Raw genomic sequence first — 20,461 nt, forward strand, 5'->3', positions numbered from 1 at the left:
AGAGGGGGGGGTCTGGCCTTGGGGCAGATCCGGGCAGCGCCAGGCAGCCCTAGGCTCCCTCTGCCCCCCTCAGGCCTTGCAAGCCCGAGCCGAAGGATATCCCGCCTCCCCCAGGGCAGCCTCAGCACGGGGGCATGCATCCAGCCTGTCCCCACAAGTGCCTGCTCAGCTTCACATGGGGCTTGAGTCCAGCCAGGCGGGGCCAGGCAACCAAGGGGCTGAAATTCAATCTCAGTGGTGGTTTGTGCGTAACTACAGCTCTTTGCCGCGGGGAAACCTGGCTGTGATGGAGGAGGAGAGAAAGTGACCTTTCTTGCCATCTCCCCTCATGACTAGAAGTGTGGACACACGTTTTGGTGTCTCCTGGGGGAGTCCAACCTTGACCGAGGCCAGCAGCCTCTGGGTCTGGACCAGGGCTGGTAGCAGACAGTCTGTTCCAAGAGGCAGACCCCTGGTGGGAAACCAGACGCGGTGCGAGAACAGGCAGCCGCTGCCGAGCGGACTGACGAGGGCCAGGCCTCCGCAGGCGTGGGCACCGAGGTCAGACCCCGGCTGGCCATTTGCGGCGGCCAGACCTCGGGACGGGGTTCATTCCTCAAACCGTTTCCTGTTCTGAACGGGCCGCATAGTATCTATGGCACTGGGTAAAGACTACCGCCCCTGGCCACGGGTGAGCTCAGCAAAATCTAGTTCCTTTCCTTTGCTAGCCACACACGTGCACCCACACACACACACACACACACACACCCCGTAATCTGCACCGATCTACTGGCCAGGAGGTCGGCAGGCCACTCCCCTGTGGATGGGACGGAGGGCTCATCGTTATCTGAGAAAGGAGTCCTTCCTGAGGATTGCCCAGGGGAGGAAATGAAGGCCTCCCCACATTTCCAGCGCTGAAGATCCACGCTGAAGTCTAACCAGCACCTGCCGATCAGGGGCTTTCTTTACTATCTTTACTAGCATCTTGTCCCTGGCCACACGATTCCCCCCCCCCGCCCCGACTTCTGTCCCTTTCTGAGAAGAGGCAAGAACCAAGAGCCCCTCGAGGTCTCCGAAAGGGACCCTCAGGGACTGGCTGAGAGCAGGAGGGTCAGACAGAGGCAGGAGGAATTAAAGTGAGATTTCAGGGAGAACTTCCTGCCCCAGTAACAGAAGGAGAAGGTGTCAGAAGTCGTCGTACCTTCTGGACAAGGAAACACACCCAGAGGTGAAGCGACTGCCTCGGGTCACACAGCATGCGATTGGCTGACCATGGCCAAATGCAAGTCTTCTGACGGACGCCCAGGCCAGGGTTCTCGCCCGGGCCCCAGCTGTCTCTCAGGGGACAGAAATGGTGCAGGCAGAGAGAGAGAAAGAGAGAGGGAGGGACAGCGAGGGCAGCCCAGCTGGCCGGCCTCCCAGCCTCCTGGGCCCTGGGGACTTTTCCAATCTCTCTGGATGAGAACAATCCATCTCCTGCCTCTCGCCCTCCCCCTCCCCTCCCCTCCCCCCCTCCAGGCCAATGCTGAGGCCGTGACCCAAGTTGAAGAAACAGAGTTCCCCCCAGTATCAGCCCCCAGCCTTCCTCAGTGGACTCCCTGCCACGGTGGCCCCTGCAGCCCCTTGGGCACCTGGCCCCACTTTCCCAGGCTTGGAGGTGGGGCCCGGGCAGCTCAGTTCCTCCCCAGGCCCTGCAAGTCTTAGAGGCACCTGGGCCCTCTGCCGTGGGGACGCGGGACAGGGGCTGTGCACACGCACTCCGGACGCTGGCACAGCTGTGCTGGGAGAATGGGGGCTTTGATAACTTCTGAAAGGGGCCAGGAAGCACGGGACCCCGGCCCAGACGGGGGAGCGGCCAGCAGTGTTCTGATGGTTCCTGCAGCTGAGGGCTGGGGGGCGGGGTGCCAGGGCAGGCGGGGTGGCGAGGGGGCAGCAGTGGGACCTACAGGCTGAACAGCATCGGGGGAGAGCCCTTGAGCAGGAGCGGACAGATCTCCGCCCGGAGGGGAGCAAAGTCCTGTGTTCAGAGGGGACCACCAGACTGTTCCCCAAAGAGCAGCGGAAGGGACTGGAGAGTTGGACCCTGAGACCATCCAGAGCTCCTTCTAGAGAAAGGGGTCCCGTAGGCAGAGTCCTCGCAGCCCCTCTCCCTGCTCCTGGGAGGGAGCTGGCGAGAGATTGTTCACTTTTCTGTGGTGCTGGGGCAACGCTCGTGTCTGTGGGCCTCAGTTTCTTCACCTGTAAAATGGTAACAGCATCCCGTTTATGGTTTTGACATTGGTGCCACATAAACAATTTATACAATCGAAACATAAAAGCAGGGCACCTGGGTGGCGCAGTCAGTTAAGCATCTGACTCGTGATTTTGGCTCATGTCATGATCTCACGGTGTGTTGGGATCGAGCCCCGCTCCGGGCTCTGTGCTGACAGCAGGGAACCTGCTTGGGATTCTCTCTCCCTCTCTCTGTGTGTGCCCTCCCCCTGCCCCACCGTCTGTCAAAATAAATAAACTTTAAAAACACATAGAATTAAACTTGAAATAATTAAATTAATTTTGGATTAAATTAAAAGGAACACAGGGATGCAATCCCTATAAATCTGAAACAAAGTGGGGGCGCCTGGGTGGCTCAGTCGGTTAAGCGTCCGACTTCAGCTCGGGTCACGATCTCGCGGTCCGTGAGTTCGAGCCCCGCGTCGGTCTCTGGGCTGATGGCTCAGAGCCTGGAGCCTGCTTCCGATTCTGTGTCTCCCTCTCTCTCTGCCCCTCCCCTGTTCATGCTCTGTCTCAAAAATAAATAAAACGTTAAAAAAATAAAAAAAATCACCATGAAAAAAAATAAAATAAAAACATAAAATTAAATTTGAAATAATTTAATTAATTTTGGATTAAATTAAAAGGAACACAGGGATGCAATCCCTATAAATCTGAAACAAAGTGGGGGTACCTGGGTGGCTTAGGCGGTTAAGCATCCGACTCTTGTCAGACCCAAGCTGGTTTGACTCAGGTTATGATCTCATGGTTGGTTCATGGGATCCAGTCCTGTGCTGACAGCGTGGAGCCTGCTTCGGGTTCTCTCTCCTTCTTTCTGCCCCTCCCTGCCCCAAAACAAATAAATAAACTTAAAAAATAAATAAAACAAAGTGAAACCAGTGTGCATAATTGTGCATAAAAGATGACATTGGAGGCAAAGCCACGTGGGGGGATTTTCTTTCAAGTGACTATAAAACGCACCATTTTGACTATTCATCCCTCAGGACAAAAAGAACCACGAAGAAATCATAATGCTGGCATTGTTGTTTCAAAATGCATTATTTCTCTTAAGAAAGCAAATAAGTAATTATGGTAACGGTGTTCGGAACTAGGAGTTTCAGTGCGAGAAAAGGAAAGTCAAGCAAAACTGCCAATGTTTTCTGTGAATTGGAAACAACAGCACGAACTCGCGATTTGTACGGACGGCTCCCGTCTGCTGAAAAGGCTGAGCAACAGTGACCACCCAGTAACACTGCGTGGCCCCGGTGGCCAGATTGTGGTCTCTAAAGAGTACTCTCCACTCACAGGAACCAGGCCTCCTGGACGCATTCCCGTCAGGGACAGGATAGCTTGTCGTACTTGAGAATAAAGGAAGTTTTGAGACTCAGGCCAGGCTCACGTCAAAGGGACCCATGAGCCAATTTGTGAAGATTCCTGTTAGCCACGATGAAATGTCAGCTGTAAAATGAATATCGACTGCAAGGGATTGACGCACATCAGATATATAAAACCCAAGAGTTCATAATGATTCCAAAAGATAAAATCCCTGGGGTGCCTGGGGGGCTCAGCCGATTGAACGTCCGACTTCGGCTCAGGTCATGATCTCACGGTTCATGGGTTCAAGGCCCGCGTCGGGCTCTGTGCTGACAGCTCGGAGCCTGGAGCCTGCTTTGGATTCTGTGTCTCCCTCTCTCTCTGCCCCTCCCCCACTTGCACCTTGTCTCTCTCTCATAAATAAATAAACATTAGGGGCGCCTGGGTGGCGCAGTCGGTTAAGCGTCCGACGTCAGCCAGGTCACAATCTCGCGGTCCGGGAGTTCGAGCCCCGCGTCAGGCTCTGGGCTGATGGCTCAGAGCCTGGAGCCTGCTTTGGATTCTGTGTCTCCCTCTCTCTCTGCCCCTCCCCTGCTCCTGCTCTGTCTCTCTCTCTCTCTCTCTCTCTCTCAAAAATGAATACACATTTTTTAAAAAATCCATGGGCACTTGGGTGGCCTCGGTCGGTTGAGTGTCCGACTGTTGATTTTGGCTCAAGTCATGATCCCAGGGTCATGGGATTGAGCCCCACATTGGGCTCTGTGCTGAGCATGAAGCCTGCTTGGGATTCTCTCTCTCTCTGCCCTTCCCCTGCTTGTGTGCACCCTCTCTCACTCTAAAATAAAAAAATTAAAAATGAAATAAACAAAATAAGGTCCCTGGTCACCCTTGGGCATTGATGGGGCAGCAACTCACAGTTGTGAGAATTAATAGGGTCTAGTGGGTCCTGTCAGTGTCCACCTGTGTCCCCTTAGTGGCCACCCTGACAAGACAAAGGCTGCTGATTGGCCGAGGACTTTTTCTGAGCGTGCGGGTACGTTTGGTCCAAGTCATACGTGCGTGGGAGTTGGTGCCCTGGAAACAGGCCTCAGCCAGTGACAGAGGGAGAGTTGGTAGACTAGAACCCTGGTCCCCCTCAGGTGGGGACACCGTGAGGCAAGTCCCCCTGTCCCCCCTCACTCCCAGCAGCTTTGGGCTCCAGCTGTCCACAGTCATCACCTGCTCCTGTTTTTTGGGTCATTTACTCAATTTATGGGATTCCTTCCCTTCCCTGTCTCACTGTCCTATTAGATCTGGGAATTCAGGGCGCCCACGTGGCTCAGTCAGTGAAGCGTCCGACCTCGGCTCAGGTCACGATCTCACAGTTCATTGGTTCAAGCTCTGCGTCCGGCTCTGTGCTGACAGCTCGGAGCCTGGAACCTGCTTCGGATTCTGTGTGTCCCTTGCCCACTCGCACTTTGTCTCTTTTGCTCTCTCTCTCTCAAAAAGCAAATACACATAAAAAAAAAAAAGATCTGGGAATTCAGAGCCACCAAGTCATGAGCACGCGTGGGTGAACGTTTGTGCTGGGGCGTGAGTGCGTTCAGAGAGCACAAGCAAGCCCGCCTCCCATGTGCCTGGTCTGTGTCGTACCCGTCACTCTCTCTCAGCTCACCCAGAGCGTCGCGGGGCATCTCTGTGACCAGGCTTCAGAGGAGGAAGAAGTCCAGGCCTGCTTCGTGGATGGGTCGCTTTGATGCCCTGATGGGAGCTGATGGGGAGGAGGCTCCGCACGCTAGCCACGATGGTTTGCAGGGGGTTTGGCTCAGGGGAGGGGCAGAGAGAGGGAAACACAGAATCCAAAGCAGGCTCCAGGCTCCTAGCTGTCAGCACAGAGCCCGATGTGGGGCTTGAACTCAGGAGCTGTGAGATCAGCACCTGATCCGAAGTCGAATACTTGACCGACTGGGCCCCCTAGGCGCCCCGGATTATGCACATCCTGGATACGGATTTGCCTCCCTGCCCAAGTGCCTTGGCCAGCACCTGTATCCAAGGACATAAAGGAAACAATTTATCCCTATGAGATCCCATAGTATCACCTCTAACCAAGGGGATCCACTTTATAGTGAAGGAAAAGTGACGAGGACACAAGAGCACGGCATCCGTTTGCCCCTCGGCGTACCAGCCAGGTGAGGTGGCAGGGGACGTCCGTGTGGCCTCTTTACAGCACGTCTAAGTACCAGCTTGGGGAAGACATCCTCTGGGATTGGGTCCCGGACGTCGACACGCAGTATCCGTTTTGAGCCAATGGCCATTCTGTGGCGCCATATGCCAGGCGGCTGGGAATCGTGGGAAACGAGAAGGAAGCAGGAACAATCCTGTCAGCATCAGCCCCGGTGGCCCAGCTCGGGGTGGGGGGGGGGGTCTGTGCTTCTGTTCCCGTACATTTAGGCCCTGAGGGATCAGAAGCCCTAGCTCCCAGGGTGGGAGGTGGGTCGGCCAGCAGCCTCTGGTCCCTTTGGGCAGCTCACTGCCAAGTGACCCACGGGCCAAGAAGAGAATTCTAGCGCCAACGACACTTGCTCCTGACCGTCCCCTGTCCGGTGGTCATCGTGAGCGGGCAGTTGCCACAACGTTGGCCCTTCAGGGGCGTGGTGATGAAAGGCCCTGGGGGGTGAGGGTCTGGGTTCTCCTGTGAAAGCCCCACAGACCAACGGACGAACCGTGGAGGAAGGCGAGGCGGGCTGCTGGGGACAGCCCCGGAGCCGACGCCAGCTGCCCCGCTCACCCTCCTGCCGTGACTTTCCTTCCTAGGACTAGAAATTGCGCCCAGCCGCCGCCTTGAAGAGTCGGTGACAGGACAGAGCGAATATGGGGACACAGGGTGGACAGAGGCTGTGACCCCATCCTCCGCTGTCATCTCCACAGCCCCACAGCCAGGAAGCTTCTCCGTGGCCTCTGCGACTCTGCCTGAGGGCGTGTCTGTGCTCAGGGCTCCCAGAAGCGGCCATCGACTTTCAGACAGGACGGTGACGAGTATGACCCTACTGTCTTTGCCCTGTTCTGCTTCACACCCTTCCCTGCCTCCCCTCCCCACCTCCTCTCCAGTTCTCTACCTCTCAGCATGACCCTCCCCCCAATAAACTGCTCCTACTCAAAGCCTTGCCTCAACATCTGGCTTAGGGAAGCCCTCTGGTCTTAGTTCAGGCTGCTGTGACACGTCACCACAGGGGCACCTGGGTGGCGCAGTCGGTGGAGCATCCGACTCTTGATTTCAGCTCAGGTCATGATCCCAGGGTCATGGGATCGAGTCCCGCCTCGGGCTCCGTGCTGAGCGTGGAGTCTGCTCAGGATCCTGTCTCTCTCTCCCTCTGCCCCTCTCCCCGGCTCGTGCTGTGTCTCTAAAATAAAAACATAAAATAAACCAATCACCACAGACTGGATGGTTTCAACAACAGACATTTTGCTCCTGTCAGCACTGGAGGCCGGCAGATCTGTGTCTGGTGAGGGTCCCTCACTTTCTCATTGGTTTGGCGCGGGGGGGGGGGGGGGGGGGCGGGGGGGGGCGGGGTGTTGCCAGGAGAGAAGCCAGATGCCCCAGACCTCTCTGATAAGGGCACCAGCTTCATCCTGGGACTACCTCCTAAAGGCGCCGTGTCCAAAACCATCACCCTGGGGATCGGGCTTTAACACAGGACTCGGGGAGGGGGTGCAAACATTCACCCCGTAGCACCTGTCCCATTAATCCTACCTTCCCTGAGTGCTTCTAAGCCAGGGTAACAATAATCGACAAGGGAAACTCTTCTTTTTTTTTTTTTTAATTTTTTTTTCAACGTTTATTTATTTTGGGGACAGAGAGAGACAGAGCATGAATGGGGGAGGAGCAGAGAGAGAGGGAGACACAGAATCGGAAACAGGCTCCAGGCTCTGAGCCATCAGCCCAGAGCCTGATGCGGGGCTCGAACTCACGGACCGCGAGATCGTGACCTGGCTGAAGTCGGACGCTTAACCAACTGCGCCACCCAGGCGCCCCGGGAAACTCTTCTTTAGAGACAATTCACAGCTAATAATAAAGGAAGGAGAAATGACACAACTGGAGGGTCTCTGTTTGGGGCTCCTAACGATTGATAGGTCTAGACAATGGTCATCAGCAGCCATTAGATTGAAGGCGATGGACGTAGAGGGCTGCATGGCGGCCACGAAAAGATACGTCCGCATCCTAATCCCTGAAGCCCCGAGAATGTTAACTTGTTTGGAAAAAGGGTCTGTGTGGATGTAACTCATTACATGAATTCATTCCCGAAATTCAGTTGACGGTTTTGAGATGAGATCACCCTGGATTAGCAGGTGGGGTAAATCCAGTGACAAGCGTCCTCGTGAGAGACAGATGAAGAGGAGACAGACACTTGAAAAGGATGAGGCAACGTGACCTCAGAGGCAGAGACTGGAGCCGTGCAGCCGGAGAAGCCAACGAGGACCGCCTGCCACCAGGAGATGGAAGGAGCAAGAAAATTCTCCCCAGAGTCTGCAGAGGGAGGACGTCACCCCCGGTGTGGACGTCCGGCCTCCAGAACCGTAGAACACATTCCTGGGGCGCCTGGGTGGCTCAGTCCGTTAAGCGTCCGACTCTTAATCTCGGCTCAGGTCATGATCTCACGGTGCGTGGGTTCGAGCCCCACATCGGGTTCTGCACTGGCGTTGTGGAACCCGCTTGGGATTCTGTCTCCCTCTCTCTCTGCCCCTCCCCTGCACATTCTCTCGTTCTCTCAAAATAAATATTAAAAAAGAAAGAATACATTTCTGTTGTCTTAAGCCACCACGTTTGTGGTACTTTGTTACAGCGGCCGTAGGCACCTAACGCAGCAAGGAGCTTTATAATGAATGGACCAGGCTGAAATTACCAGAACTTCCTGATCAACCACGGCATCGACAATCAGACACCGCGTGCCCCCTGATGGGATACACGGTACTACTTATGAAATATTCCTGGGAAAAAAAGAATGTATGTTTAAATATTTTTAAAGAATATTTTGTTTATTTGAGAGAGACAGAGACAGCACAAGGGGGGGAGGGGCAGAGAGAGAGAGAGAGAGAGAGAGAGAGAGAGAGAGAGAACCCCAAGCAGGCTCTGCACTGTCAGTGCGGAACCCCACGCGGGGCCCAAACCCACGAAACCATGAGATCATGATCTGAATCGGAACCAAGAGTCGTATGCTCAACTAACTGAGCCACCCAGGTGCCCCTAAAAATAAGTGTATGTTTAATCAAACTTCTAAATATAATTAGAGGGGACAGAGGACCACGTGAATTGTCATGACAGGGACACACTCAACTGAATCTAGAACATGGGGAACCTGACAGGGAAATAACCCAGTTTCTTTCAATATTCTTTTTTTTTTAATGTTTATTTATTTTTTTGAGAGAGAGAGAGAGAGACAGAGCATGAGCGGGGGAGGGGCAGAGAGAGAGGGAGACACAGAATCGGAAACAGGCTCCAGGCTCCCGCTGTCGGCACAGAGCCCAACATTGAGCTCGAACCCACGAGCCCTGAGATCATCACCTGAGCCGAAGTCGGATGCGTAACTAACCGAGCCACCCAGGTGTCCTAAGTATGGTTCATTTTCAAAGTCATCCTACGTTAGAAATACATAGTGAACACGTACAGGTGATTTGCTTTGAAATACTCCAGCAGACATGAACACAAGTGAGGGAATTCGTGGAACAAGGAAAGAATTTGGGGATGGTCAAGCCAGATGATGAAGGGTTCCAATGTTCTATTTTTTGTGTATGTTTGAAGTTCTCAAAAAAAAAAAAAGTAGCAGCAGCACGGAGAGTAGTTGTAGAAATGAGCGGTCATGTGTATGCGTTTTCCGCGCGGGAAAGAACAAAGCGGTGCTGGGCCCAGCGTCTTGGCTTTCTGACTCCATGACAGGCCAGAACTTAGAAAAGCCAGAAGGGCCTGGAGGAGTGGATGACTGCTAGCATGTTCCAGAATCTAGGCTGCCCTCCCGGGTGCTTGTGGTGAGGCTGCTGCCAGGTGCGGAACAATTAATTAGTTGCAATTTTACGTCTAGGCCCGAGTAGGGTTGCTCTCTCCTGCCCCCTTGTGGTTGAGCGAGGTCTGTAGCTAGTTCTAGACAAACAGCTGTGAACAGAAAGGGACAGGTGTCTCTCTGGGCGGCGGTGGCTAATTGCAGAGACAAGACCCTCCAGAGCTCTTTTTATCTTCTCCTCCTGGTGTGGGGACGGGCGGCATTTGAGACAGCGGCGGCTCTAGCAGCCTGGGTCCCTGAATAAGAAAATGAGAAGAGCCCCCTTGTTTGACCACCATGCACAGGTAGCCTAAGGGAGAAATGATCTCGTCTTAAGTCCCTGATACTCGGAGGTCGTCTGTTACCGTGGCATAACCGAGCTCCTCCTGGTGAACACAGCACCATACAGCAACCAGTCCTACAGGCTACCTGGTAAGAGCCTGAATAATTGCTGCGGTTGTTCTCTTACTGTTAGTATTCTTGTAATAACAACCGTCCATCATCACAGGTACCATTTACTGAGCACCTCTATGTGCCCCCAGGACGTGCCACCCGTCGTCTCAATTCCCGATCCCGGCAGACCCTGGAGGCAGATCTTCCTGCCCCCGTGACCAAGATCAGAAAAGCAAAGCTGAGGAACTGCCACAAACATTCCACTTGCTGTCTGAGAGTCATCGAAGATGCCGTTCATTTGATCATTCGTTGTCCTTTATACAAAACCCCATGAGATGACGTCCCTTTAACAATTACAGCCAAGAACCCTCACGGAAAGCAGCTTTACAACATATATATCAAGCACCATTAGAAAGTTCATACCCTTTGCTCCAGTGGTTAGTCACCAGCCCAAGCTTGTTGCGGTGCAGTTAGATTGCTTGAGCAGTTAAATGAATAAACAAACGAATTAGGCAATTAATTAAAATAGTATACATATTAAAGAAAAACGAATTAATGAGAGTTGAGCTTGTGTCTTGAGTTCCCGGTCTGTTTCCCGCAGCCGGATGTTAAGCATGCTCCCGGTCCAGCTCCCCGCTTCGCCTCGCGGCTGCCGGACACACAGTCCCCTCAAGGCTCAGCCTGGCAGGTGGCTGGTGGCCTTAGCTGGTGCTGGTGTTGGCCGCCTCCTCCCCGAGCACGGGTCAGCTTCCCGTCGGCGGAACAACGCTACGAGTTTCCTACACAGGGTAGGAGACTGGCAGGATACAAACACATTGTGAAATCTGTGTAGGCTCATCTTTGCTCGTTCCGTGGTGCCCAGCGGGCAGGCCTGCGGGTTTGGAGCGCTCGGGCAGATCTGAACCACAGTCTCCGGTGGGTGCGTGGCGCCCCCGCGTGGCGCCCGGCGCAACAGCACCCCGCGTTCTCCCGCTTCGTCCCCGGGTTCTGCCGCCCGCGGTGCCCGCAGTCCCCCTCGACCTTTGGGGCCCCCTCCTCGCGACCCCCGCCGTCCGGCAGGCTCGCTTCCAGCGGCAGGGGCCCCACCTCTGACTGTCTCCCCGGCAGCGTGGTCGGCCGGATGGGCCCAAGGCCGCCCCGCCTCGACACACAAAGTCCTCAAGTTACTTAACTGCTGTGGACAGAAGTGGGTTAATGCCCCGGGCGCTCGCCCTCCCCCAGCAGCGACCGCGGGAGCGCGCGAACGGCCGCCGGTCCGGGTGCGAGCGTCCGGGGCGGGGGGGGGGTGTCCCCCCTCTCGCAGGGCGCCGCCACCTCCCCTCCCCCGCCCGGCCGGGACCCTGGGACCCCGGGACCCCGACCGTGGCAGGCTGCGGGACGGGGGCCGCGGCGGCCCTACTCCGAGTAGCAGTACGTCCCGAAGGCCGCCTGCTGCGCCCGCGGGAAGCCGAAGCTGCGCACGCCGGGGTCGGGGAGGCCCCCGCAGCGCGGCCGCGGCGAAGTGATGGGGAAGCGCACGCTGCCGTCCGCCAGCCAGCCGCCGTCGCACTGGTCCAGCCCCGAGAACTTCCAGGCGGCGTAGAGGTGCCCGACCTTGGCCACCGTGGCCCCGCGCCGCCGGCACGCCGCGTGCGCTTCAGACAGCGTCAGCCGCCCGGGCACGAAGAACACGTGGCCTGGGGAGCGGGGCGCGTCACCCCCTCCGCGGCCGAAGCCTCCCCGGGACCGAGGCCGGGCAGCGGTGGGGGTGCCGAGGCAGGCGCGCGGGAGGCGGGGGCGGGAGCCCGGCCCGCGCAGTGACGCAGGGACCACGCGGGTCCAGGTCCCGCCCCCCGCCCCCCCTCCCCCCTCCCCACCCCCCCGCCGCCCGCGCGCTCACCTGCAGTCACCGAAGTGAAGCAGAAGGCGTCGTAGCGGTCGCGCTTCCGGTCGCGGGGCCCGTAGCTGCGGATCCCGGGCCGCCCCGGGCCACCGCACGGGGCGCGCGCGGTGAGCACGGGGTAGCGCACGGAGCCCTCGAGCAGCCAGCCCGCGTTGCACCAGTCCAGGCCCTCGGTCCACGCTGGCGGGCAGGGGGAGACGGGGCGGGGGTCAGAGGGGTCCCGGCAGGAACCTGACCCGAGCTCGCCCCCCGCGGAGCCGGGTGACAGCCCCGACAGGCCCGGGCGGTGCCCAGGTCGGGCGCTCACCCTGGTACAGCTGGGCGTAGGTGGCCAGACGCCCGTCCTGCTCCTCGCACGCCTGTTTCGCCTCGTAGTAATTGAACTGGTACCGGCCCCGGCTGGGCTGGTACGGGAACACCACACCTGGGGGGGACGCCGGCAGCCTGAGGAGGGCCGGCAGACGGGGGAGAGGGCTGGGCGACCCCGGGAGACCCGCGCTGGGGCGGCCAAAGCCCCACAGGAGAAGAGGGGGGCGGGAACCCAAGGGCCTCACCCTCCAGGCGCAGGGTCAGCGCCACGCTCTCGTCCTCGATGCCGTTGATGAGTTCACAGCGGTACCTGCCCTCGTCCTCCAGGCGCACGTCCGCGATGACCAGGGAGGCGTCCAGCCGATGCCCCCTCCGCATCCTGGCGCGCCCCCCCAGGGGCCCGTAGCCCCGGGCGTGCAGGCCGTTGGTGATGAGGATCAGCGTTTCCCGGAGCTCCCCGGGCTCCACTTTGCTCCAGCGGACCTTGTAGCTGGGAGGCGGGGCGCCCAGGACGCAAGGCAGCGTGGCCGTGGCCCCACGACGAGAGTGAATGACCTCGTGGATGGGGGGCAGGAGGTAGTGGGGGCCGGGGTGGGGTGCTGAGCAGAGGGGGCCACAGTGGCAGGAACCCCCTGACCCCCACTGCAGGTGCCCGTCCAGACGCTGCTCCCCAGACCCCCCCCCCCCCCCCCTCCACTGCGCACTCAGCAAAGGCTCTCACTCCCTGAACACCTCAGTCGGCTGCCCTATCCACTTTACCCACCCCTGGAGCCGCTCCCCCACCGTCCCCAGAGTCTGGGCGGGGCTGAGGTCTTACCTAGGTCCCCCAGCGCTTTGTGGAAGATGGCGAGGGCCCAGGGGAGAAGGAAGTGGCAGAATGTTGGGAGACTAAGCAGGCCTGGCATGATGGAGAGTCAGCCCAGCGCCGTCTGCGGGGCACAAAGCGGGGAGGCAGTGGGGTTGGAGATGAGCTCCCATCTATCAGGGATCCCTGAGGGGTCCAGCTGGAAGGCGTGAGGGCAGAGAAGGGGGCTGTTGGGGGCAAAAGGTGATGGGGGAAGGGGCAGTAACACACTCCCTTCCCCCAGGCCTGCTGGGCCGCCCCTCTCAGACCGCAGGGCCAGACTTGGCGCCGCCTCCCCTCCCCCCTCCCCTCCCAGGGGCCATCCCATCTGGGTCCTGAAACCCGGATTGCCTGGCCGGATTGCCGCCGCCGTCTCTCTCCTCTTCCAACGCTACCCTCCAGCGGAGCCAGAGTGACCAACCCTAACCTTGTCACTCTCCTGCTTAAAGCAGTCGCTCCCTTTGCCCTAAGGATACAGTCTGGTCTGCTAGCCAAGGCCCTCTGGGATCCAGCCTCTCACCGTGCCTTCAATGTCGCCTCCCACCCGCTGTGCCCTCTGCACAGTCTTCCAGACACTTCTGACTCCAAAAGTGCCCAGATTCACTCTCACCTGGTTCTCCCAGGCGTCACTGCGGGCCAAACCGCCTCTGGGAAAACCTTCCTCTTCCCCGGCCGGCGGCAGTGCACTGTGGCCTACCACACTGACCTGGACACTTGGTCTTAGAAGGACTTTTATTAGCCACTGAATTAACTGTGTGAATTTTAATACATATGCGCGTGTAGGCCGTATCAGTGAGGTTTCTGGCAAGTACAAAATTATAAGAACTAATTCCAAACACAATTGTCTATTTCAATAGTTGATTTTCCCCTTCTTTTTTTTTTAAATTTTTTTTCAACGTTTATTTATTTTTTGGGGGGGACAGAGAGAGACAGAGCATGAACGGGGGAGGGGCAGAGAGAGAGGGAGACACAGGATCGGAAACAGGCTCCAGGCTCCGAGCCATCAGCCCAGAGCCTGACGCGGGGCTCGAACTCACGGACCGCGAGATCGTGACCTGGCTGAAGTCGGACGCTTAACCGACTGCGCCACCCAGGCGCCCCACATTTTCCCCTTCTTTTTAAAAAAAATTATTTGACTTTAGTAAGTAGGTTCTACCCCCAACATGGGGCTAGCACTCACGACCCTGAGACCAAGCGTCAATGCTCGGCCAACTGAGCCAGCCAGGCGCCCCAGTTTCCCCCCTGCCTTATTCTATCTGTTCTTTATCACCTTGACCATTTTTTAGAAGTTGGACTAAGGACCCCTTAGCCTAGCTTGACTCATTTTCTAAACCTGATTCCTCCAAGCGCTAACTGCGTGACTCTGAACGAGTTCTTTAACTTCTCTCGGCCTCAAAGTCCTCATCAGTAAAAAGCGGGTAGTAATTCCCATCGATCTCACTGAAGTAACGTGTACAGTGCTCAAAATCGTGTCTGGTATGCAGTAAGCGCCATGCATGTGTTAGCTATCATCCGCAGCATCCAGCCTCGCTTCTGGCACACAGTGGGTGCTAAATAAGTGTGTGTGTTAGTGAATGAGCCCACACGAAGGATTCTGGGAAGGAGAGCCGGCCGGGACGGAGAAGGAGGAGACACAGCAGGAGTCGGAAGAGGTGGAGCCGAGCCCCTCCTCCTCCTCCTGCAAACGAAGGCCTTGGCCGCGGGAGAAACGGGGGCCGGGCACGCAGGGCCTCGCGGTGGTTGGAGGGCAAGTGCGCGGGCCGGGGACGCGCCCAGGGCGGGAGGGCCGCGTGGGCCGAGGGCGGGTGGGAAGCCACGCCGACGCACCTGCGTGAGAGCGCGCCCGGCCCTCCCCTCGGACGTACGGATCCCCTTTTACGCATGCTCAGACAAAGGGCACAAATTCTAGGCGACTGGAGGGAGGTCGCACAGCTGGTAAGAGTAGGGTTTGCTGGGATTTGAACGCGTATTTGAGGTCAGGCGCAAGCCCACCGGTCTGTACTTCTGTCCTTGAAAGCAGGCGCACACATAACCCTCTTCGTAGCCCTTACAGAGAACCAGAGAGCCGACAGCCCCAGTTGCCTACCTGTTAGAAGTCGCTCTCTTCACAGGGACGGGAGCGACAGGGACTGGCGGCGTCTTGTCCTGCTCCAGGAAGAGGTTCCGGTGAAGGCGCTGCCTGGGCCCCTGCGAGATCCAAGCACTTCAGGGCCCTGGGACTTGGGCGCCTGATCAGCGGGGTCCCTCCTCTTGCACCTTTGAGGAAAGGCTTCTGCCCTGAGCTCGCAGAAGCAGCCGAGGTGCCGAGAGCATTTTTCCCCTCGCCACTCCACTAAGCCAGGCTAAGTGACCTGTGTCCAGCCCGTGACCCGGCACTGTATGCGCACTGCTCCCCCATCTGGGCCTGGGGAAGATGCGGCGCTTGGGGCCAGGGGTGGGGACCCCCAAAGGGATGCAGTAAAGGAGGCACCCGGGAAGGATTACCTGGAAGAACGTGGAGGAGGTGGTGCCTCGTTTCTTCCTGATGCTCGAGGGCCAGAGAAGGGGCAGACTGTCTGATGGGTATGAAGATGCTGGCCGCTGGGTGTGCGGACGAGCTAAGGTGAGCCCGAGGACCTGTGGCCAAGCCCCCGCTGTCTCCGGTTTTCCCCGAGGGCCTCGTCCAAGCAGCACCCTCCCCTCCCCCACCCAGTCCTCACCTCTGTCCTCCGGAGCCCGGGTGCGCATTGCCTGTGGGAGGAGGCTCTCAGGGTGGGACCCAGACTTCCAGGACCTCCAGCTGCTTCAAGAAACCTGACCCCTTCTGTCCAGCCCCCTGTCTGTCCGTCTGTCTGTTCTTTCCCGCTCCGTCCCCACCCCATCGGAAGCACAAGTTCCCATTGTCTCTGTCTTTCCCCCTATTGTTGAATAACAGGGGCCCTTTCTTTATCCTGTGGGCAAGGGCAACGAAATGTCAACAGCTGGGGATGTGGGATGCGGGACCGGCTGGCACACAGCACCGGAAAAAGGGCCGGGGTAGGGGCAGGCTCAGAACAGGACTGGACATCCCCAGGGAGAGGGGAGTGGGGGCGGGGAGAGCGGTGGTGAGAAGGTTGAAAGGGGGGGGGGTCCCCTCCAGGCCAGGCTTCAAGCCTCGGGAGAGATGTGGTGTGAGGCCAGGGGTGGCGGGGCCCCGTGGAGGGCAGAACGCGTGGTGGGAATAGCACTGGGAGCGAAGGCAGGAGGGCTTTCTGCGCCCGGGAGGGTAACGGGAGTTTCCGAGAAGGACTTCGGAAAGCTCTCCAAAAGAGGGGTCGGTTTATTTGTCCCGCCTCCTCCTAGTGCCAGTGCTCCGGAGAAGGGAGGTCCTCGACCTCCCTGGGAGGACATACGCTTCTCCACAGCGCCCCCTGGAGTCTAAGCGGCTGGAGTTCACACGCCCAGTCCGGACCTTTCTGTCGAGGTACAATCTGCCCCCCGGACAAGCAGCAGGGACCTCCAGTGGACAGCTCACTGCACTTACCAGTATACACGCCAGGGAACTAAGCCCCGGATCAGCATATGGAACGTTTCAACGCCCAGGATAAGCCTGTTTCTTTTTTGTTTGCTGTCAGGGCAGAGGGAGGACTCTCTCCGGAAATAGCCATTTAGGAAGGTTCCAGCTTCCGGTCCCTCTTAGCCTTGCTTTCTGTCTGCCCGGCAACCCCACGTCAGTAGCTTTGCGTTATTGGGATCGCGCGCTTTTTGCAACCGGAGGGGACCTCAGGACGCCCAGCTTCTTCAGTCACCGACCAAGAGGACCTGGTGAGAGAGGGCCTTGCCCAAGCCCGCACGGAAGGCAGCTGTGGAGCCTGGGACTTGCTGCTGTTCCCGCCAATCCCTCTTCGGAGCCTCAGTCGGATTCTCCGAGTCGCGGGCTGCGGGCTTTTCCGCTGGGGCCGCATCTCCTAACAGGGAGCCCACGCCACCTGCTCCCTTCAGGGCTTTGGAGGGCAGTCTCCACCGTCCTGCATCACCATCCCCGTCCCGAGCCCTTCCCTCCTCCTCCCAGAGGAAAAGGACAAACGGCCCCTGTCTCGGGCCGAGGACACCCGGATCCGATCCCGCGCATCTGACTGGCCAACACCCAACTCAGACAAACAGCCCCCTGCAGCGGCTCGGAGGGGGACACGGCGGCTCTGCCACGGCCCAGGCCCCCCGGCCTGCCCTCCCGCCTCCCCAGATCGCTTCTGAACCGTGGTTTGCAAGTCTCAGGTGTGTGAACCCACAAGAGGCTGAGTTTGGCAGGGAGGAAGGCCTGGAAACAGTTGATGGAGGCGGAAAGAGCCCTTTGAGGATGGAGCTGGGGAAGGGACGGCCCGGTGAAGTGTGCGGTGAGCCAGACTGCACTCCCTTTGCCCGAGGTCCTCTCACCCCCGGTCCTCAGTCTGCCAGACACTCAGCAGATCGGGAGGGTTGGCTGCTGGGCTCGCTCTTCTGGGTGGAGGTCTTTGCCACCCACTGCCCGCAGACTCAGCAAGGTGATGGGAACGAGCCCGCACAAGCCCTGACTTCTCTTCCTCGAGCACCCAGACCTGGCATCAGGCAGCCGGCCGACCAGCTTCTTGATCCCGGCTGCGCACAAGCAGGTCCCGTTGACTGTTGCATGAGGGACGAGGATGGTTGGCAAGGCAGCCATTTAGGCGGTTGCAGGGAGAGGCTGTGGGTGACTGGCAGGACCCCCTGTCCTTCCAGCGAGGTTCACACACAGCTGCCTCCCTCCTCCACCCTGCGAGCCCCAGGCCACGCTTCTCTCTGGCCCAGGCGGAGCCTCCTGGGGGACTGGATCCCTGCATCCCCGTGGGAGGAGGTAGGGGGGAGGCTGGGGACACGTCAGTCTTCAGGAAAAGGCACTTTTTCCACTCAGGACCGCTGCCTCCCACTCTCTATACTTCTGTCTGTCTGCGGAGCGTGAGGACGTCACCTCCGTGCCTCAGAGGCCCCACGGAGCCTTGGCAGGAAACTGTTCCTCATCTTGGTGGCCCGGCCCCACCTGGACGTCCTGGACGGAGCTCAGTGTCTTGAGCCCTTTTAAAGCTTGGGGCTCCTGAGAAGTGGGCGTCCCGGTGCCCACTTCAGTAGGACCGGGACCTCGAAACTGGGACTGACCGTGTCCAGGGGGAGGACTGGGCTGGCCGCGTGGGCAGCTCCTGCCTGGCTCAGCAAAGTCTCAAGGGAATGGAATGGGGGTGTCACCTGGTGCTCACCCAACCTGGCCAGTGTTCTGGTCCATCAGCCCTGTCTATTCTGAGGGCCTGCTGGGGGGCAGGGGGAGCTCCTCCTGTGCGGGAACCTTCTCACGGCACCAGAGGGCTGTCAGAGGAGAGCGGACAGAGCCTTAGAAGGCATGGCTGTCCCTGGCCTTTCCCTGAGAGACAAAAGGCAGCAGTCCTCAACTCAGCATTCTGCTCAATTCGACCCCTCACCTGGATTCCGCTCCTGGCCACGGATGTACCCACCAGCTAGACAGACACCTGCCCTGTGTGTGCAGGACAGAGCTCCAGGGTCCAAACGTTACAGCCGCGGGGCACGGTTGAGCCTGCATCTGAGCCGGCCTTGGGGTCATGATTCTGCTGCAGGCTGTGTGTCCCCGGGGCGCGGCCTCTTCACTGGGCCTGTGTCCTCACCTAAACAACGGGACTGCGATCCATTTAAACTATTTTCTGGGGGCGCCCGGGGGGGCTCAGCCGGTTCAGCGTCTGACTCGATTTCGGCTCAGGTCATGATCTCGTGGTTTGTGGGATCGAGCCCCATGTCAGGCTCCAAGCTCACAGCGTGGAACCTGCTTGGGATTCTCTCTCTTCCTCTCTCTCTGCTCCTCCCCAGCTCTCTCTCTCTCTGTCTCTCTCTCTCTGTCTTTCTCTCAAAACGAATAAACAAACGTTAAAAATAAAATGACAATTTTCTGAAGGGCCTCAGTGTGCAGAGAATGCTAACGGATGGAAGTTCCCAGTCTGGGGGTGATGTCTGGTGGAGGTGAGGGTAAGGTCAAATGGCAGGAAGCACAGAGAACAGTAAAAGACAAACATCTAGAAGCTATTTTCATGGTGGCAAAGATTTGACAATTATATTTTACTTTTTATTTTTATTTTTACATTTATTTTTTATTTTTTGAGAGACAGAGACAGAGCACAAGTTGGGGAGGGGCAGAGAGGGAGGAAGACACAGAATCCAAAGCAGGCTCCAGGCTCCAGGCCCCGAGCTGTCAGCAGAGCCCGACACGGAGCTTGAACTCACGAACCATGAGGTCATGACCTGAGCCGAAGTCGGACGCTTAACCGGCTGAGCCACCCAGGTGCCCCCTACAATTATATTTTACTTTTTAATAGTCATGTCACCTGTCATTCTGTTTGTTAATAGTCTGTTCGCCATTGTGTTCAAGGGGGGCATTTATTTATTTATTTATTTATTATGTTTATTTGTTTATTTTTGAGAGGGGGAGGGGCAGAGAGAGAGAGAGAGAGGGAGAATCCCAAGCAGGCTCCACGCTGTCATCACAGAGCCCGACACAGGGCTCAATCCCACGAACCGTGAGATCGTGACCCGAGCCGAAACCGAGTCAAACGCTCAGCCGACTGAGCCACCCAGGCGCCCCACGAGTGGACCATTGAAACTGTATTTCTGTTCAACTACCTCCTGCAAGTACCTGGAGACCCCGACTCCCGATTCATCAGCCGTTCTCATGGTGCGGGGCCTGGGGCTCTCCCACACCCCTGCTTGTGCTCTCTGCCCAGCTGGTCGAGGCTAGGTCCCACCGCACTGTGTGCAGACCCCCACTCCCAGGCTCCCGTGGATCAAACTGAAACCCAGAAGGACGTACCCATCTACCATTCTCAGACCAGAATTTGAATAATTTACAGAGTGAGCCCCATCCCAGAGCTCCCATCCTTTCCCACGGGAGATATACTGTCACAGCATCGTTCCCGTCTCGTGGACACAAAAACCAGTGTCCAGAGAAGGTTAGTAACTTGTTCGAGGTCATCTAGCCACTAGGTAACCCAGGTAGCTTATGTCCAAAGCTAGAGGAGTTCCTCCCTTCTGTGACAGAATAATTCCTCCAAACTTGGAAAAGGTAAACAGACAAGTGCTTGTTCCGGGTGTTTTTTTTGGTATCACTCTGGAGCATCGTCAAAAGCTTGCTTGACAGCCACCGGACTCGCCTGGAGAATGTACCTTTGTTGTTAGTCTACTTGATAAATGGTCCACAACCAGACATTTACAGTTCCGTCCTATTGGTGGTTAACCCGCAGAAGTGGATAAAGTAATCGGCTGTTGTTGCCCGATACAGAAGTTAACCATAAAAGTGTTTCAGTTTGGTTGCCTTAGAAAGTCGACCAGTCTCATATGTAAATTAGTAATCTTACTTTGAGATTCCTTTTTTGCCTTGTTCCCTCATTAATGAGTTAAATCAATGTTTGTTTTTTAAGTTATTTTTAAGTTTATTTGAGAGAGAGAGAGAGA

General features: G+C 57.4%; 1 protein-coding gene and 1 long non-coding RNA gene across 9 annotated transcripts; one reads left to right on the top strand and one right to left on the bottom strand.

The window, feature by feature from the left end:
* Nucleotides 1-11,089: 11,089 nt before the first annotated feature.
* Nucleotides 11,090-16,581, bottom strand: HAPLN2 (hyaluronan and proteoglycan link protein 2). Of its 8 annotated transcripts, none has more exons than XM_043567776.1 (8): nucleotides 16,485-16,581; nucleotides 15,467-15,537; nucleotides 15,069-15,127; nucleotides 12,956-13,067; nucleotides 12,384-12,737; nucleotides 12,137-12,253; nucleotides 11,827-12,009; nucleotides 11,090-11,623 (listed from the first exon to the last, which is right to left on the bottom strand). In XM_043567776.1, the coding sequence occupies exons 4-8, from the start codon at nucleotides 13,041-13,043 to the stop codon at nucleotides 11,343-11,345; spliced, it is 1,023 nt and encodes a 340-aa protein (XP_043423711.1). In that variant the 5' UTR covers nucleotides 13,044-13,067; nucleotides 15,069-15,127; nucleotides 15,467-15,537; nucleotides 16,485-16,581; the 3' UTR covers nucleotides 11,090-11,342. The 8 variants fall into 8 exon arrangements, with proteins under 8 accessions (XP_043423711.1, XP_043423707.1, XP_043423709.1 ...); XM_043567772.1 differs by having other exon boundaries at nucleotides 15,069-15,169; nucleotides 16,485-16,577; XM_043567774.1 differs by lacking the exon at nucleotides 16,485-16,581 and adding an exon at nucleotides 15,682-15,805.
* LOC122475710 lies at nucleotides 14,146-17,761 on the top strand. Its single transcript, XR_006295287.1, has 2 exons — nucleotides 14,146-15,584; nucleotides 16,304-17,761. It is a non-coding gene; the product is annotated as an uncharacterized LOC122475710 (long non-coding RNA).
* Nucleotides 17,762-20,461: the final 2,700 nt, after the last annotated feature.

This window comes from Prionailurus bengalensis, chromosome E4 (assembly GCF_016509475.1).
Source record: "Prionailurus bengalensis isolate Pbe53 chromosome E4, Fcat_Pben_1.1_paternal_pri, whole genome shotgun sequence".
NCBI classification, from domain to species: domain Eukaryota; kingdom Metazoa; phylum Chordata; class Mammalia; order Carnivora; family Felidae; genus Prionailurus; species Prionailurus bengalensis.